Source organism: Coloeus monedula, assembly GCF_965178545.1.
Source record: "Coloeus monedula genome assembly, chromosome: 1".
Lineage (NCBI taxonomy): Eukaryota > Metazoa > Chordata > Aves > Passeriformes > Corvidae > Coloeus > Coloeus monedula.
The window spans coordinates 59,712,297-59,727,069 of NC_138781.1; the positions used below are offsets into that span (position 1 = coordinate 59,712,297).

Sequence of the window (14,773 nt, forward strand, 5' to 3'; positions counted from 1 at the left end):
TGGCTGAAAGCTGGCTAAAAAAAGCAAGCAGGGTGTTTCTCCGCCCTCTTGCTGCTGCAGGATGCAGGGAGGAGTCTATGTATCTCTGTGTCCAAAACTGCTTTGAAAAGTTTTGCTCAGTTTTTTTTCCCCCCCTCTCAGGCTCAGTTTAAAGGCACAGAAAGGCACAAAATTAATTTCCTGGGCATAAAGCAGTGATAGGGGATACAACATCATAAAGTCACCCCAAGACACACTGCCACTTGTCCTGGGTTGCGGTGTATTCTATTACCATCCCCATCAGCTGTTGAAATCAGGTGGGGCAGTGTTTCCTTGCCTCCTCCCCCCAGACTATCTTGCTGTTAATGGCCCATCATTGTCCTGCCGCATGACTCATAGATAACTCCCTCTGGACTATCTTCTGTTAATGAGCCTAATCAACACTTGGCCTCATGACTCATCACCCCATTGTGAGATGCTCCACCCAGAGGGAGGAACCAAGCATCCCATCGTGGATATAAGCTGAGGCTGAACACCAGAGACAAGGCCTTTCCACTGGATTTCCAGAGGACAGGAGCTACACAGCCAACCACTGGACCTTCTGAGGAGGAGCAGACCCTTCTTTTTCTACAGGATCGCCACTTCGGGAGAACTGCAGCCACCATTCTACCAGACTGCCACCACCACCCTGACTAACAGGGTGTATCCTAACTCTGTCAGTTTAACCCAGTGTTATCCGCTTTTATTGTTTTTTCTTTCCCCCTCCTTTTATTTCCCTATTAAATTGTTATTCTGACTTGGTGTCTCCCACTAGTTTGTTTTCAAACTAGTACATAATTTGACGCCCAAGGTGGGGCTGGCTGCTGAGAAAAGTCAGAATTACAGTTTTGTATTGTAGAAGCCACCTACTCACTATGATGTTCAACATTCTTACATGGGTCTTGTACCTAGCTCTCTATATTTTTCCGCACATGGGGAGCTATCTGCCGATTGCAATGCTCCTGTGTAGACCAGGGTATGGTATAAAATTTGCTTTATTAGTCTATTATGCCTACTGCATGATAACCTCCGAGACAATGAACATAATTCGGAATATATACTCAACTTTATCTGCTTGTCCTACTTTAGGCTGCTACATCTGGGGCTTCAACAATCATACCCAGCCCCTGGGGGGAGGATTAAAGAATGCTTTTTTCCAGCCTTTCAGACCGGACACAGCAGTTTTTGAAAATATTGAGTTCCCTGTGGATGTTAAGGATGGCATAATCTTGTTGTCAGTTCTCTTCCCTTTTTTCTCTATGACCTGCACTGTGTACACCATGCTTAGGATCAGAGCTATGGCACAGCATCCTCAGGATGAGAGAAAAAAAGAGCCGAGCAACAAGCACAATGTCTACACAGATTGTCGCAAAGAAGAAAGGAACCAAAAGCATAGTGACAGCATCCATCCCTACTCAGACTGTCACAGAGGAGAAAGAACCCAGACGCAAGACCGCAGCGTCCATGTCCACGCAGACTGACGCAGAGGAGGAAAAAACCAAAGGCGCTGTCAGCATCTCCACACAAACTGTTACTGAACCAGAACAGCCTAAACCAACTGCAGTTGCCCCCGTTCAGAAGAAGAAATCAAAAAGCAAATCAGTCCGCATAGTGACTGACGAGGATGCAGCAGGACCTTCGCACCCAGCAGAAGAGGCAGAGCCAGAGATCATCACTCGGTCGCTATCCCTGGGTGAGCTGCGTGACCTGCAGAGGGAATTCACCCGCCAGACGAACGAGTCTATCCTGACCTGGCTGCTCCGCATCTGGGACGCTGCAGCCAATGACACCATTCTGGACGGAAGTGAGGCCAGGCAGCTGGGATCTCTGTCCCGGGATGTGGTCATTGACCAGGGGATCGGGAGAACCCAAGAAACTCTCAGCCTCTGGCGGCGACTGCTTACAAGTGTAAGGGACAGGTACCTTTGTAAAGAAGACCTCCAGGTGCACCAAGGAAAATGGAGCACAATGGAACAAGGTATCCGGTGCCTGAGGGAATTGGCTGTGCTGGAGATCATTTTCTCAGAAGATGAGAGATTTCCGAAGAGCCCAGATGGTGTCCAGTGCACATCACAGATGTGGTTGAGGTTCGCACGCCTCGGACCAGAGATGTACTCCCGTTACCTGGCAATGCTGCAATGGAGGGAAGGTGAGGACAGGGTGGGTGTCTTGGTGAACAAGCTGAGGATTTACGAGGACACCGTCATAGCCCCGTTTCGCACTCATGTCTCATCTGTGGAAACAAGGCTGGCTGAGCAAGTCTGGAGCTTGATCGAAGAAGGCCATCAGAAACTGAAAAAGGAACTTAAGGAAGAGATTTACCACATCCCGCCAGAACCAACAAGAGTCTCTGCCATTAGGAGCCGGCATCCCCCAACCAGGGAGACAGGATACACCCCACGAGGTAATCTCTGGTTTTTCCTTCAGGAACATGGAGAGGACATGAGTAAGTGGTATGGAGAACCCACCTCCTCCTTAGCAGCCAGGGTACGTGAACTAAAAAGAGGGGCAACTACCACAAGAAGCGCATCTAGAGTCAACGCCGCTCTGGTCTCTCGCACACAGAACTCCAGACGGCATAGGAATGATAACATGACCGATCCTCTTGAAGGGACCTCAGGAGCATATTCACCGGAAGGCAGCAACATGTACCATGATCAGGAATAGAGGGGCTCTGCCTCTAGCCAGGTAGAGGAAAGGGAGAATTGGGTGTTTTGGACTGTGTGGATCCGATGGCCTGGCACATCTGACCCACAAAAATACACGCCTTTGGTTGACACCGGCGCTCAATGTACTCTGATGCCATCAAGGTATGTGGGAGCAGAACCCATTTCTATTTCTGGGGTGACAGGAGGATCCCAGCAGCTGACTGTACTGGAAGCTGAAGTGAGTTTAACTGGGAACGAGTGGCAGAAACACCCCATCGTCACTGGCCCAGAGGCCCCGTGCATTCTCGGCATAGACTATCTCAGAAATGGATATTTCAAGGACCCAAAAGGACATCGTTGGGCTTTTGGGATAGCTGCTGTGGAGACAGAAGATATCAGACAACTGAGTACATTGCCTGGCCTCTCAGATGACCCCTCTGCCGTGGGACTGCTAAGAGTTGCAGAACAACAGGTGCCAATCGCCACAGCAACAGTGCACCGTTGGCAATAGCACACCGACAGAGACTCTGTGGTTCCCATCCATGAGATGATTCGCAAACTGGAGAGCCAAGGGGTGGTCAGCAAGGCCCATTCACCTTTCAACAGCCCTATATGGCCAGTGCGTAAGTCCATTGGAGAATGGAGGCTGACGGTGGACTACCGTGGCCTGAATGAGGTCACGCCACCATTGAGCGCCGCTGTGCCGGACATGTTGGAACTTCAGTACGAGCTGGAGTCCAAAGCAGCAAAGTGGTACTCCACTATTGACATTGCCAATGCCTTCTTCTCCATTCCTTTGGCAGCAGAATGCAGGCCCCAATTTGCTTTCACCTGGAAGGGTGTGCAATACACCTGGAACCAACTGCCCCAGGGGTGGAAGCACAGTCCCACCATTTGCCACGGACTGATCCAGACTGCATTGGAAAAGGGTGAGGCTCCAGAACATCTGCAATACATCGATGACATCATTGTATGGGGAAACACAGCAAAGGAAGTGTTTGAGAAAGGAGAGAAAATCATCCAGATTCTCCTGGAAGCTGGCTTTGCCATCAAAAGGAGCAAAGTCAAGGGATCTGCTCAAGAGATCCAGTTCCTGGGAGTAAAGTGGCAAGATGGACGATGTCAGATTCCCACCGAGGTCATCAATAAGATCACTGCGATGTCTCCACCGACCAGCAAGAAGGAAACACAAGCTTTCCTAGGCGCCATAGGTTTCTGGAGGATGCACATTCCCGAGTACAGCCAGATCGTGACCCCTCTCTACCTGGTTACCCGCAAGAACAATGATTTCCACTGGGGCCCTGAACAGCAGCAAGCCTTCGCCCAGATCAAGCAGAAAATCGCTCATGCAGTAGCCCTTGGCCCAGTCAGAACAGGACTAGAGGTGAAAAAACGTGCTCTACTCTGCAGCCGGGAACAATGGTCTGTCCTGGAGCCTCTGGCAGAAGGTGCCTGGTGAGACTCGGGGCCGACCACTGGGATTCTGGAGCCGAAGCTACAGAGGGTCTGAAGCCAACTACACTCCCACAGAGAAGGAAATCTTGGCAGCCTATGAAGGAGTCCAAGCTGCCTCTGAGGTAATTGGCACTGAAGCACAGTTGCTTCTGGCACCCCGACTACCGGTGCTGGATTGGATGTTCAAGGGAAAGGTTCCTTCCACGCATCATGCCACCGACAGCACATGGAGCAAATGGATCGCCCTCATCACACAGCGTGCCCGTATTGGAAACCCGAATTGCCCTGGGATTCTAGAAATTATAACAAACTGGCCTGAAGGTGAGACTTTTGGATTATCTTCTGAAGAAGAGGAAGAGCAAGTGACCCGTGCTGAGGAAGCCCCACCATATAATGAGCTACCGGAGACTGAAAGACGTTATGCCCTCTTCACTGATGGTTCCTGCTGAATTGTAGGCGCTAACCGGAAGTGGAAAGCTGCAGTATGGAGCCCCACAGGACGAGTTGCACAAGCTACCGAGGGACAAGGTGGATCGAGTCAGGTTGCAGAGCTTAAAGCCGTCCAGCTGGCTTTGGATATTGCTGAACGAGAGAAGTGGCCGAGGCTCTATCTCTACACCGACTCATGGATGGTAGCTAATGCTCTGTGGGGATGGCTGGATCGCTGGAGAAAGGCCAACTGGCAGCGCAGAGGGAAACCCATCTGGGCTGCTGAGATTTGGCAGGACATCGCCGCCCGAGTAGAGAAGCTGACCGTGAAGGTTCGACACGTGGATGTGCACGTATCCAAGAGTCGGGCTAATGAAGAACATCGCAACAACGGGCAAGTGGACCGAGCTGCCAAGGTGAAAGTATCACAGGTGGATCTGGACTGGCAGCACAAGGGAGAATTATTCCTAGCTCGTTGGGCCCATGATGCCTCTGGTCATCAGGGGAGAGATGCAACATACCGATGGGCCCGTGATCGAGGGGTGGACCTTTCCATGGACAGCATCTCACAGGTCATCCGCAGTTGTGAGACCTGTGCTGCAATCAAACAGGCCAAGCAGGTGAAGCCTCTCTGGTACGGTGGACGATGGTCAAAGTACAGGTATGGGGAAGCCTGGCAGGTTGATTACATCAGCCTTCCCCAAACCCGCCAAGGCAAGCGCTATGTGTTGACCATGGTTGAAGCGACAACTGGATGGCTGGAGACCTACCCTGTGCCTCATGCTACTGCTCGGAACACCATCCTGGGCCTGGAAAAGCAAGTCCTGTGGAGACATGGCACCCCTGACAGGATCGAGTTGGACAACGGGACTCATTTTAAGAACAGCCTCATCAACGCCTGGGCCAGAGAACATGGTATCGAATGGATATATCATATTCCTTATCATGCACCAGCTGCCGGAAAAGTTGAACGCTGCAATGGACTACTTAAAAGCACCCTAAAGGCACTTGGTGGGGGGACCTTCAAAAATTGAGAAGTGAACTTAGCAAAGGCCACCTGGATGGTCAATACCCGAGGGTCCATCAATCGAGCTGGTCCCGCTGAGTCTGAACCCTTGCACACAGTGGATGGAGATAGAGTCCCTGTGGTACACCTGAGAGGTATTTTAGGAAAGACTGTTTGGATTAATCCCACCTCAGGCAAAGGCATACCCATCCGTGGGATTGTCTTTGCTCAAGGACCTGGTTGCACTTGGTGGGTAATGCAAAAAGATGAGGAAACCCATTGTGTACCACAAGGAGACCTAATCTTAGGTGAGAACGGTGTGTAGGGTTTCATTGTATATATATATATATATATGTATGTGTGTGTATGTAGAATTTAGGGAAGGTATTGATTTGCAATGATGTAGATGGTAATAGAATAAGGGGTGGATAATGTCCTGGGTTGCAGTGTATTCTATTACCATCCCCATCAGCTGTTGAAATCAGGTGGGGCAGTGTTTCCTTGCCTCCTTCCCCCAGACTATCTTGCTGTTAATGGCCCATCATTGTCCTGCCGCATGACTCATAGATAACTCCCTCCAGACTATCTTCTGTTAATGAGCCTAATCAACACTTGGCCTCATGACTCATCACCCCATTGTGAGATGCTCCACCCAGAGGGAGGAACCAAGCATTCCATCCTGGATATAATCTGAGATTCTGAACACCAGAGACAAGGCCTTTCCACTGGATTTCCAGAGGACAGGAGCTACACAGCCAACCACTGGACCTTCTGAGGAGGAGCAGACCCTTCTTTTTCTACAGGATTGCCACTTCGGGAGAACTGCAGCCACCATTCTACCAGACTGCCACCACCACCCTGACTAACAGGGTGTATCCTAACTCTGTCAGTTTAACCCAGTGTTATCTGCTTTTATTGTTTTTCTTCTTTCCCCCTCCTTTTATTTCCCTATTAAATTGTTATTCTGACTTGGTGTCTCCCACTAGTTTGTTTTCAAACTAGTACACCACTGTATGCCATAACTGCCATAGACAATGAGGATAGACAGCTCCAGATAGACCAGTCATGAGCTCCTGATGCAGCTTGCAACCACGCAACAGCACACCAGCCTCCAGCTGCAGAAGACATCTAGGACTAATAGAATTCAGAGTCATGAACTAAATGAACTCAGCAGACATCTTGGAGGAATTGGGTCAGTGGCTATGGAAGTTATACCTGTGCTTGTGTGTATGTACATGTATATATATACATGTATGGAAGGTGTGGGATTTGGGGATGATATAGATGGCATAGAATAAGGGCTGGATAATGACCTGGTCCTGACCAGGACAGGGTTAATTTTTGCAGTAGTCAGCAGGGGCATGGCTAGGGCACAGAGATTGTTCTGTACCACCTCATGTCACTTTTTGGGGATGGGGAAGGGCTTTCTTCTGGTTCGGATGGCATGGTGGAAGGAATAGTTGGGTATTGTTGGGGTTTCTGTGGGGGAGAGGTTTGAGCAATCGTATGTGACTTGATTTTTTTTCTGTTAATAGTATTGTTGCTGTTACTGTTCTTTGTCTGTTTTCAGTAAATTGTTTTTGTCTCAGTCTGTGATCTTTGCCTTTTGTGCCTCCAATTCTCTTCAGCCTGCTGCAGGGGAGAAGGGGAGCGGGCATAGTCTAGCGGTTTGAAGTGTTTCAGTGGGAACACTGAACTGCGGAATACCATTCCTAAACCATGACAGTGTCCCTGGTATTAGATTCCTTTTTTTATCTTCCCTCCCCATTCAGTTCTGTATATTGTTCTTTCGTTCTTTTACTGAAAAATGGAGATTCGATTTTTAAATATACTCTTATAAAATGGCATGCTCTGGAGGTTTGAGACAGTTTCAAATTAAGGAAGTTTTGCTCCTTTTTGAAGGACTGTTGGTGCCTAAGGAAATGGAATAGATCACAACAGAAATCAGTCTGAGATAAATTCAGTATCTCTCAAATGAGATTTTAGAATGAAAAAAGAGCACGTAGCTTTTCAGTAATGCTTGCATAATTTTAAAAGATATAATCTTCCTTTATCTCATGCTATTATTTGAGATAATTCTGAGCAAACCAGTGTCTGTTTCAGCATTTCAGTATTTCCTAAACAAATACTTCAGTTTTGAATATTTTTTTTATTATGTCTAAGCAAAAACTTCGGTGGTGTCAGACAAAAATAATGATCTGTAAGATGCTCCACCTCCAATTCCAAAAGGTTTCACTCCTTGAAATGCATGTTTGTTTGTTTGTTTTTAAAAAGGGAAATAAAATATCCTTTCTTGTCTTAGCTTTAGGGAATTTGTTAACACAATGTGAATAGCATGTGGTGATACAAAACAGATGCAGCTGTTGAAAAACTGCACTGACTTCTGAAAACGCATATAGGAATTTTCCAGCACATTATAGTGGCTTGCATTAATTCTTGATTATGGCATCAAAAGGTAATGGAGTCAAAATTCAAAGTTACGCTTAGACTTCATTGAAAGCTTGTTATGCATATTGAGCATTAAAAGATATTTTCAGACTATGGATATAGATGTAAAGTATTACTGATTGTAACAGAGGACAGATTTTCATAAAAAATTACAACTCTCTGTAAGTGAGTTCTTTAGGGGTAAAAGTATGTTAATTTTAATTTAAATTAATATTAATTTTTAGTTATTTAATTTTAAGTTAATGTAGGTTAAATCCAAGGCTGGTACTTTGAATTAGAAAGTAGAAAGAAGGAGGAACTCCTTCTCTCATTCAGCATTTTTAAAAATGAGATTATGCAAAAGACAGTACATTTTGAGTAAACCCAGCAACCGTGCGAAGCCAAAACTTAAATTGTGGATGAATGTGCATAAACTTAAAGAAGCTCTTTTCAAGTATTTTTGCTCATATCATACAATTAAATGGAATTATCACAGTTACTTTCATACCAATTCTTGAGCAGGTTAGTTCTAATATCTCTCATCATGGCTCTCTTAATTCTGTTTCTGTCCATTTTTCATTTCTGGGCAAACCTGCCTTTTTCATCCTTTATGATGGTATTTTGCCTTTACAGAGTTGCTTGGCATACTGGAGATCTGTTTATTGACTCAAGCAGTCAAACTTTTACTCATACCTTACCTTTTGGTAATTAAAGTAGTGATGCTGGTAGTTGTGTTGGACTAAAACGAAGTAGATCCCTTTAATAGACAAGGGTTTTTACAAAATGTTCCTTTTACTGCATGTAAAGCACTGTCTGAAAAAAGAAGCAAACGTTATTTTACCTGGTATTGCCAATATACGGTAGGGGATTCTCTTTTTAAAAACAAACAACCTCGCTTTCAGATAAAATGAAGATTACATGCATAGAGAATCTCCCAGCCCTTATACTAGGTTAGGAATATGTGATTTGTGTACAGAATACTTGAAAAGAAAGCATTTCTGGTATATGGGCTGAAATATTTCAGAAATTGTCCTGTGTGCCATGTATATGGTCAGTGCTGATTAACTTCTGGAATTTAAGATATCATGGGGTTACTATAAAGAAGGCTAGATAGCAACATCTTATGTTAGATTTTTCAAGTTTTGTAGTGAGAAGAATTTCATAACTGTTTTAATTCCAATTTTCAGAAGCATCCCTTGTTGTTGTTGCGTTGCTTAGTTTGGTTTAGCAAGCCGCAGCCTTCTCAGAAAGCACTGTGGGGGTGCTTAGGATAGAGCAGCAGTTCCGCTCTCTTGTAGTCATTCTGGACGGCCCTGCGCTCCTGCTCCAGCTAGCTGACAGCTCCACAACACAGTGACAGTAAAGGAGGCGAGAAGGGTCTCTCCATGTGGACCTCAGAGGAACTTTTATTACACGGTGACAAACCGGTTCCCAAAGAGAGACCACATGATCAGGGAGCTGGGGTCCTATCTGGGGATGAAGGGGGTGGAGAGAGCACTTGGACAAATGATCTCAGGGCACAGGGGTGGTACGTGGGCAGAGTTGAGGTACTGGAACCAATAGGGAGAACCTGCGGGAGTGGCCAGGACGAGGGGCAGGGGAAGTGGGGACAATGTGGAAGGCAGACATTTAATAAGAAAAGCAGTGGGGAAATAAAACACTGCACCTTGTAAGCTCCTACATCTTTCTTGCATCATTTAATTTGAATAACTCTATGCTCTTGAATTGTTTGGCATTTTATGTCTAGGATGCTTTTTTTATTCTGGCTTTAATAAAAGTGGTATTTGTTGTCTTTTTAATGCATGTCAGTAATATCTGCTTTATCATAAAATCCTGATACAATAAGGATAATACAATAAAATTTTCAGTCCTGTGACTAAGGTTGCCAAAAGTTTTACATATTCCTGTAAGAATGCTGAGTGGCTTTGTATTACAGTAGACTCAGAGAATTAGTAGGTAAAATATCCATAGGTTTAGTCTCAGGGAAGGTGGTGTTAGAGAATAGGTATATTGTGTTCACTTTTAGCTACTGAAATTCATACTAGATGTTTTTGTAGAGTTCCGTGTTTTATCCAAGGTGTCAAACTACTATCAACTTCCTGTGGTAACCTAAAACAAGATCCTGTTATCACTAGAGCAGGTTTTTTAAAAGTCCTCAAATAGATATAATCAGCTTGCAGCGTTGCTTTGAAAAAGTCCTCATGTTCTTCACTTATTTTGAAATGTGTGTGCTGAAATTCATTAATTTGGTAGGGAAGAAGTCTGTCAGCACTTCATTATTGTACTGCCAGATGTTGTGATTCTGGCTCATAACCTACTGATACATGGCTGATAGTGATGAAAATAGTGATTATTATTTTTTACGTATCTAGAAGTATCCTGCCTTGGGCCTGTGTAATTTTAAAGGATTGAATAATGCATACCCTGCTTGTTTCAACATCAGAGGTGTCTACAATAAATTGTGTTGTGACTGCTTTAATTAGCAACTAATACATTCACTCATTTGTTCAGAATTGTAAGAAAATACTTCTGACATAAAATGTTTTTCTGTCTTTCTAGATGAAGTGTTATCACAAAAAATACAGGTCGGCTACTCGTGATGTGATTTTTCGCCTTCAGTTTCACACTGGAGCTATTCAAGGACATGGATTGGTGTTTGGCAAAGAAGATTTGGATAATGCCAACAAAGGTACTTGTCTTCTGTTGTTGGTTGGATGTGTATATGTGTGGGCATGCAGGCATGTGCATGTGATGATCTTCCTCAGCACCTGTTTTCAAAAGGATTCTTATTTATTTTTTTTCCCTCCTTTCTTATTTTTGGGGAAAGGGAGACTGCTTTGAGTTAGTTAAATTATAGCGTGTAACACCGGTAAAACGCTAATGACAAGAAAAGCTCTTCACGTGAGTTAACTTGTCAGAATAATTCAGATACTCCTACATAGTCCTTATCACCTTCTCTCACATTTATAAAAACAACAGACATTCTCTCTTAGTCACCATTGAAGGAAATAATATGAGCTAAATTGTTCCCTTTTCTGGCTAGTGAAAACAGTCATAAAGTCTGATAATGTGTTTGTGACGTAGTCTGTCTTTTAATATGCTTCAGAGTATCAAAGAATGGACACAGAGTTTTCAGACACACTTGAAAATGTGTCATACTAGTCCTCATATTTTCCAAATTAAAACTTCAGTTTTATTATGTTTATATCAGGTTTGGAACTTCAGCCTATGTTACTAGCAAACTAAAATCAAGCTATTTTCCTGCAACACACAACATAAGACTACCAAAAATTTTGTGGTCAAGTATTGTGGTTTAGCCAATATGGGGAACATATTTGATTTACCTGGGTGTGTTTTCTTTATAAGCCATGTCTGTCTAGAGAGGGGGTTAGGAACTGTACATCTCTTCTTTTGGCTGTTCTAGAAAGCAAGCAAAACTCCAGCTGGCATTTATGTGGTCTTTTCTGGAAAATGTGTGGCACAAAGAATGTAGCTTTGAAAAGCAGATCACTAAGCTGCAACTGAGAAGGGAAGAGAGAAGGGAAGAAGGGTATATGTATAGATAGCTATAGAGAATCCTGATTTCTGAGTGTTCTGAAACTGCTCTCCTGGGAAACATCTTGCTGAAATCCTATCCTTTGTTCTCAGATGACCGTTTCCCTGATTACAGCAAGGTGGAATTAGTGTTTTCAGGAACTCCAGAGAAAATTCAAGGTGAGCATAGAGAACCAAATATATGCTTCATTTGAAAACAAATCATAATGAAATATGCATTTTTTAAAAAAATCTTTTTTCCTCTTTTGTTCCACTTCTCTCGTAAAAAATCTGCAATTTTACTTTTTCATTAAAATATATTAGTTACCGGTTTAAATTTGAAAAAATTAATGTCTCGGTTTTGAAAGACAGGTGTCTGCTAAGGAAGGCAGAAGCCCCCCTTGAAGTGGCAGATATAACCCTTTTCCCCTCCAAGTTATTATATTTTGAAATCAAGGGCCTTTAGGCAAAGATGTGGGAAATAGGAATAACAGTTCTTTACTATATATATATATATGTATATGTATATAACCAGTCAAACAAACAACAACAACTATGGCAGTAACAGCAAACACAAACCCAGTCCCAGCCTTCTCGGCTGTCAGGCCCTTTCCCCTCGGGTGCAGTTCCGCTCGCAGCCGGCAGGGGCGCTGGCGGCTCCCAGTGAGCAGGGCAGGTGCGATGGTTCCCCCGCGGCTGCAGGGGGCGCTCCGGAGCGAGCTCGGGAAACACGCGGCACCCGTGCCCTGGAATCCCGGGAAGGGAAGGAACAAAGGCTTCACAAACCCCTGGGCAGCCGATCCCGGACTCTCGGGAACGGCAGGCTGGAAACGGCAGGCGGGAGCAGCAGGCTAAAGCGGCAGGCTAGAGCGGCAGGGACGAACGCAAATCCCGGGTGGCAGGCGAGATGTATCCAGATGGGAGAACCCCACGGGTGCCCAGGCAGGCAGGGCGAGCAGGGCTACAGCGTAGCGAAAACTCGAAGCAGCAGCAGCGGGGCAGGGGCAGGGCAGCCACAGCTCAGCCTCCAGCAGGGCAGGGAAAGCGGCTTTTGGGGTCCCGGCGTTGTTTCCAGCAGGAAGAGAAGAACGGCCAAAAAGAAAGAAGCAGCAGCTCCTTTCTCTGCAGCTTCTCTCTCCGGACGCTCAGAGCGAACTGCCCCCACACCCAGGTGTAGACAAAAAAGTAGCCAGGCCTGCCCCACTCCCTTTTTGTCTTTCTTAAGTACAGCTATTTGTCCCCTAGCAACATGCATATGGGAGAAAATTCCTTTAACAGAAAAAAAAAAACCCCCTAAGACTAAACTAAAACCCCAACAATTAATAAAGACTCTGCATTTATATCAGCATAGAAGTCACCAGATTTTGTTTTAAAGCTATGCCAGAACACTTGCTACAACTAGTAGAAAACATTTGTGTACCTGTGTAGAACATGGATAGTAGGTGGTTTGGCTCAGCATAAGTGACAGCAAGTGGCCTATCCCATAACCTTTTTTGGATGTTGTCATAATTGATTATCTTTGCAGTATTGAAGTTTGGACTATCTTCAGTTTAGCATAAAGAGATACAGCTATAGTTTCCCTGGAAATGCTTCTCCTTTGAAGTAGGCTTGTAGGATATTCTGCATGCTTCCGAAATTCTATTTTAATATGTTTAAGATTATGTGATAATTGTTACTTACAGTAAGAACTTAAGATCATGCAGATCATTGCAGTTTAATTCTGTTAATGAATGTGTTTTTAGTCATTTTGTGGTGTCCCAAAAAGTATGGATTCTGCCTGAGACTGATTGAAAACCAAATACTCTTAACTGTCTGTCTTATACATATTCCCATTCAGTGTCCTCAGTGTCCTGTGAATTGCATGCTTTCCTCCTTTTTTTTCCACATGAGTTTGATAATTTAGAAAATTATGGCAGCAGTCACTAAGAAGTTGGATTGTGCCCAACTGAGCACAAAGATCTCACTTAGCCTGTTAGAAAGCCATTAAAGAAAACCAGTTTTATAAATGAATTTGTCTAGCTTGTTCTAAGTGTTTCTGGATAGTAAATGCTTGAAGACAGGCCAGTTGACACATCTAAAAAAGGACCAAGATTTTTTTCAAATTTTGCTTCCTTAGATGACAAATGAGAGGCTTTAAGCTGTTGGAAAGTAAGGCTCTAAGTAATTGGATATTTGTGTTCAATTGCTGCCTGAGGCATTAACTGGCTAGGAAGAGCAGCTCACCTTTGTTACTGAACAAGTTATATTTCTTTAAGAAGAAGTCCATGCAGCAGTCTGGGAAGATGTTGAAAAATTCTTTAACTTTAGCACTATATGATCCCTATATTTGTGGTTAATGCTTAGTTTTGCACCATACAGTGCTTAGTACAAATACCAGAGATTAATGTGACCTTGTGTTAATTCTCTACATCTGTGACTAACAAGTCTTGTGCCAGCTAATGCTTCCTTATTTACTTATATTAGTGATTAATATGTACTAGCAGAGATCTAATTGAGATCAAGGATTCAATCCTTGGGAACAAGGATTGTGTATTAGAACAAAGAATGATAAGAGAAGTAAATTATGACCTCACCACATGTTTAAAATACTCTGAAAGAGAAAGGATTAATCAGAAAATCTGGAACCATATCCAAATAAGTCCACAGAAATAATAAGTATATATACATGTATTCAGGAAACGTGATGAGTATGTATTCGTTTCAGGAATATAACCTGGTCTGTTAAGTTACTGGGGATACATGCTTTGAGGAGAAATCCCCACGCAGCCAGCACTGCTAGTAATGTTGGCTTTCTAACCTATTAATTGGTTGGAGAGTTTATATCCCGGTTTTTGGTGATACCTTGAAATACTTATTTACAATTTCTGCAAAATCACTTTTCCACATCTGAAAATACTATAGAATTCTAGAATAAATACAGGGTATCTCTAGTCCATCCTCCTGCTGAAACCAGGCTCATTTGTGAGATCAGACCATTTTGCCAAAGCTTTGTCCAGTCAAATAATGAAAAACTTCAAGGAAAGGATGTCACAGCCTCAGTGGGTGGGCTATTTCCGTGTCTGACTGTTCTCACAGTGGAATTATTTTTCCTTATATTAACTCTAAATTTATCTAGATTCAAATTTTGCCTGTTTCTTGTCTGTCTGCCTTGTTCTAACCTGATTGTCTCCTCTATGGCCTTTAGGAGGCTGTTGTCAGATCCTTGTCAAGACCATTTGTCTCCAGACTGAAGAAGCCCTGATCCCTCAGCTTTTCC

General features: G+C 44.1%; 1 protein-coding gene across 34 annotated transcripts in view; it reads left to right on the forward strand.

Annotated features, from left to right (window-relative positions):
* The window catches only part of TNS3 (tensin 3), a 369,544-nt gene that overhangs the window by 171,532 nt on the left and 183,239 nt on the right, over positions 1-14,773 (forward strand). For 33 of the 34 annotated variants that reach the window (XM_082286390.1, XM_082286375.1, XM_082286389.1 and 30 more), the window contains 2 exons: positions 10,543-10,672; positions 11,632-11,697. In XM_082286390.1, coding sequence (XP_082142516.1) covers positions 10,543-10,672; positions 11,632-11,697 — 196 coding nt within the window. The remainder of the gene's footprint in view (positions 1-10,542; positions 10,673-11,631; positions 11,698-14,773) is intronic. The other variant, XM_082286402.1, reaches the window with a different exon arrangement.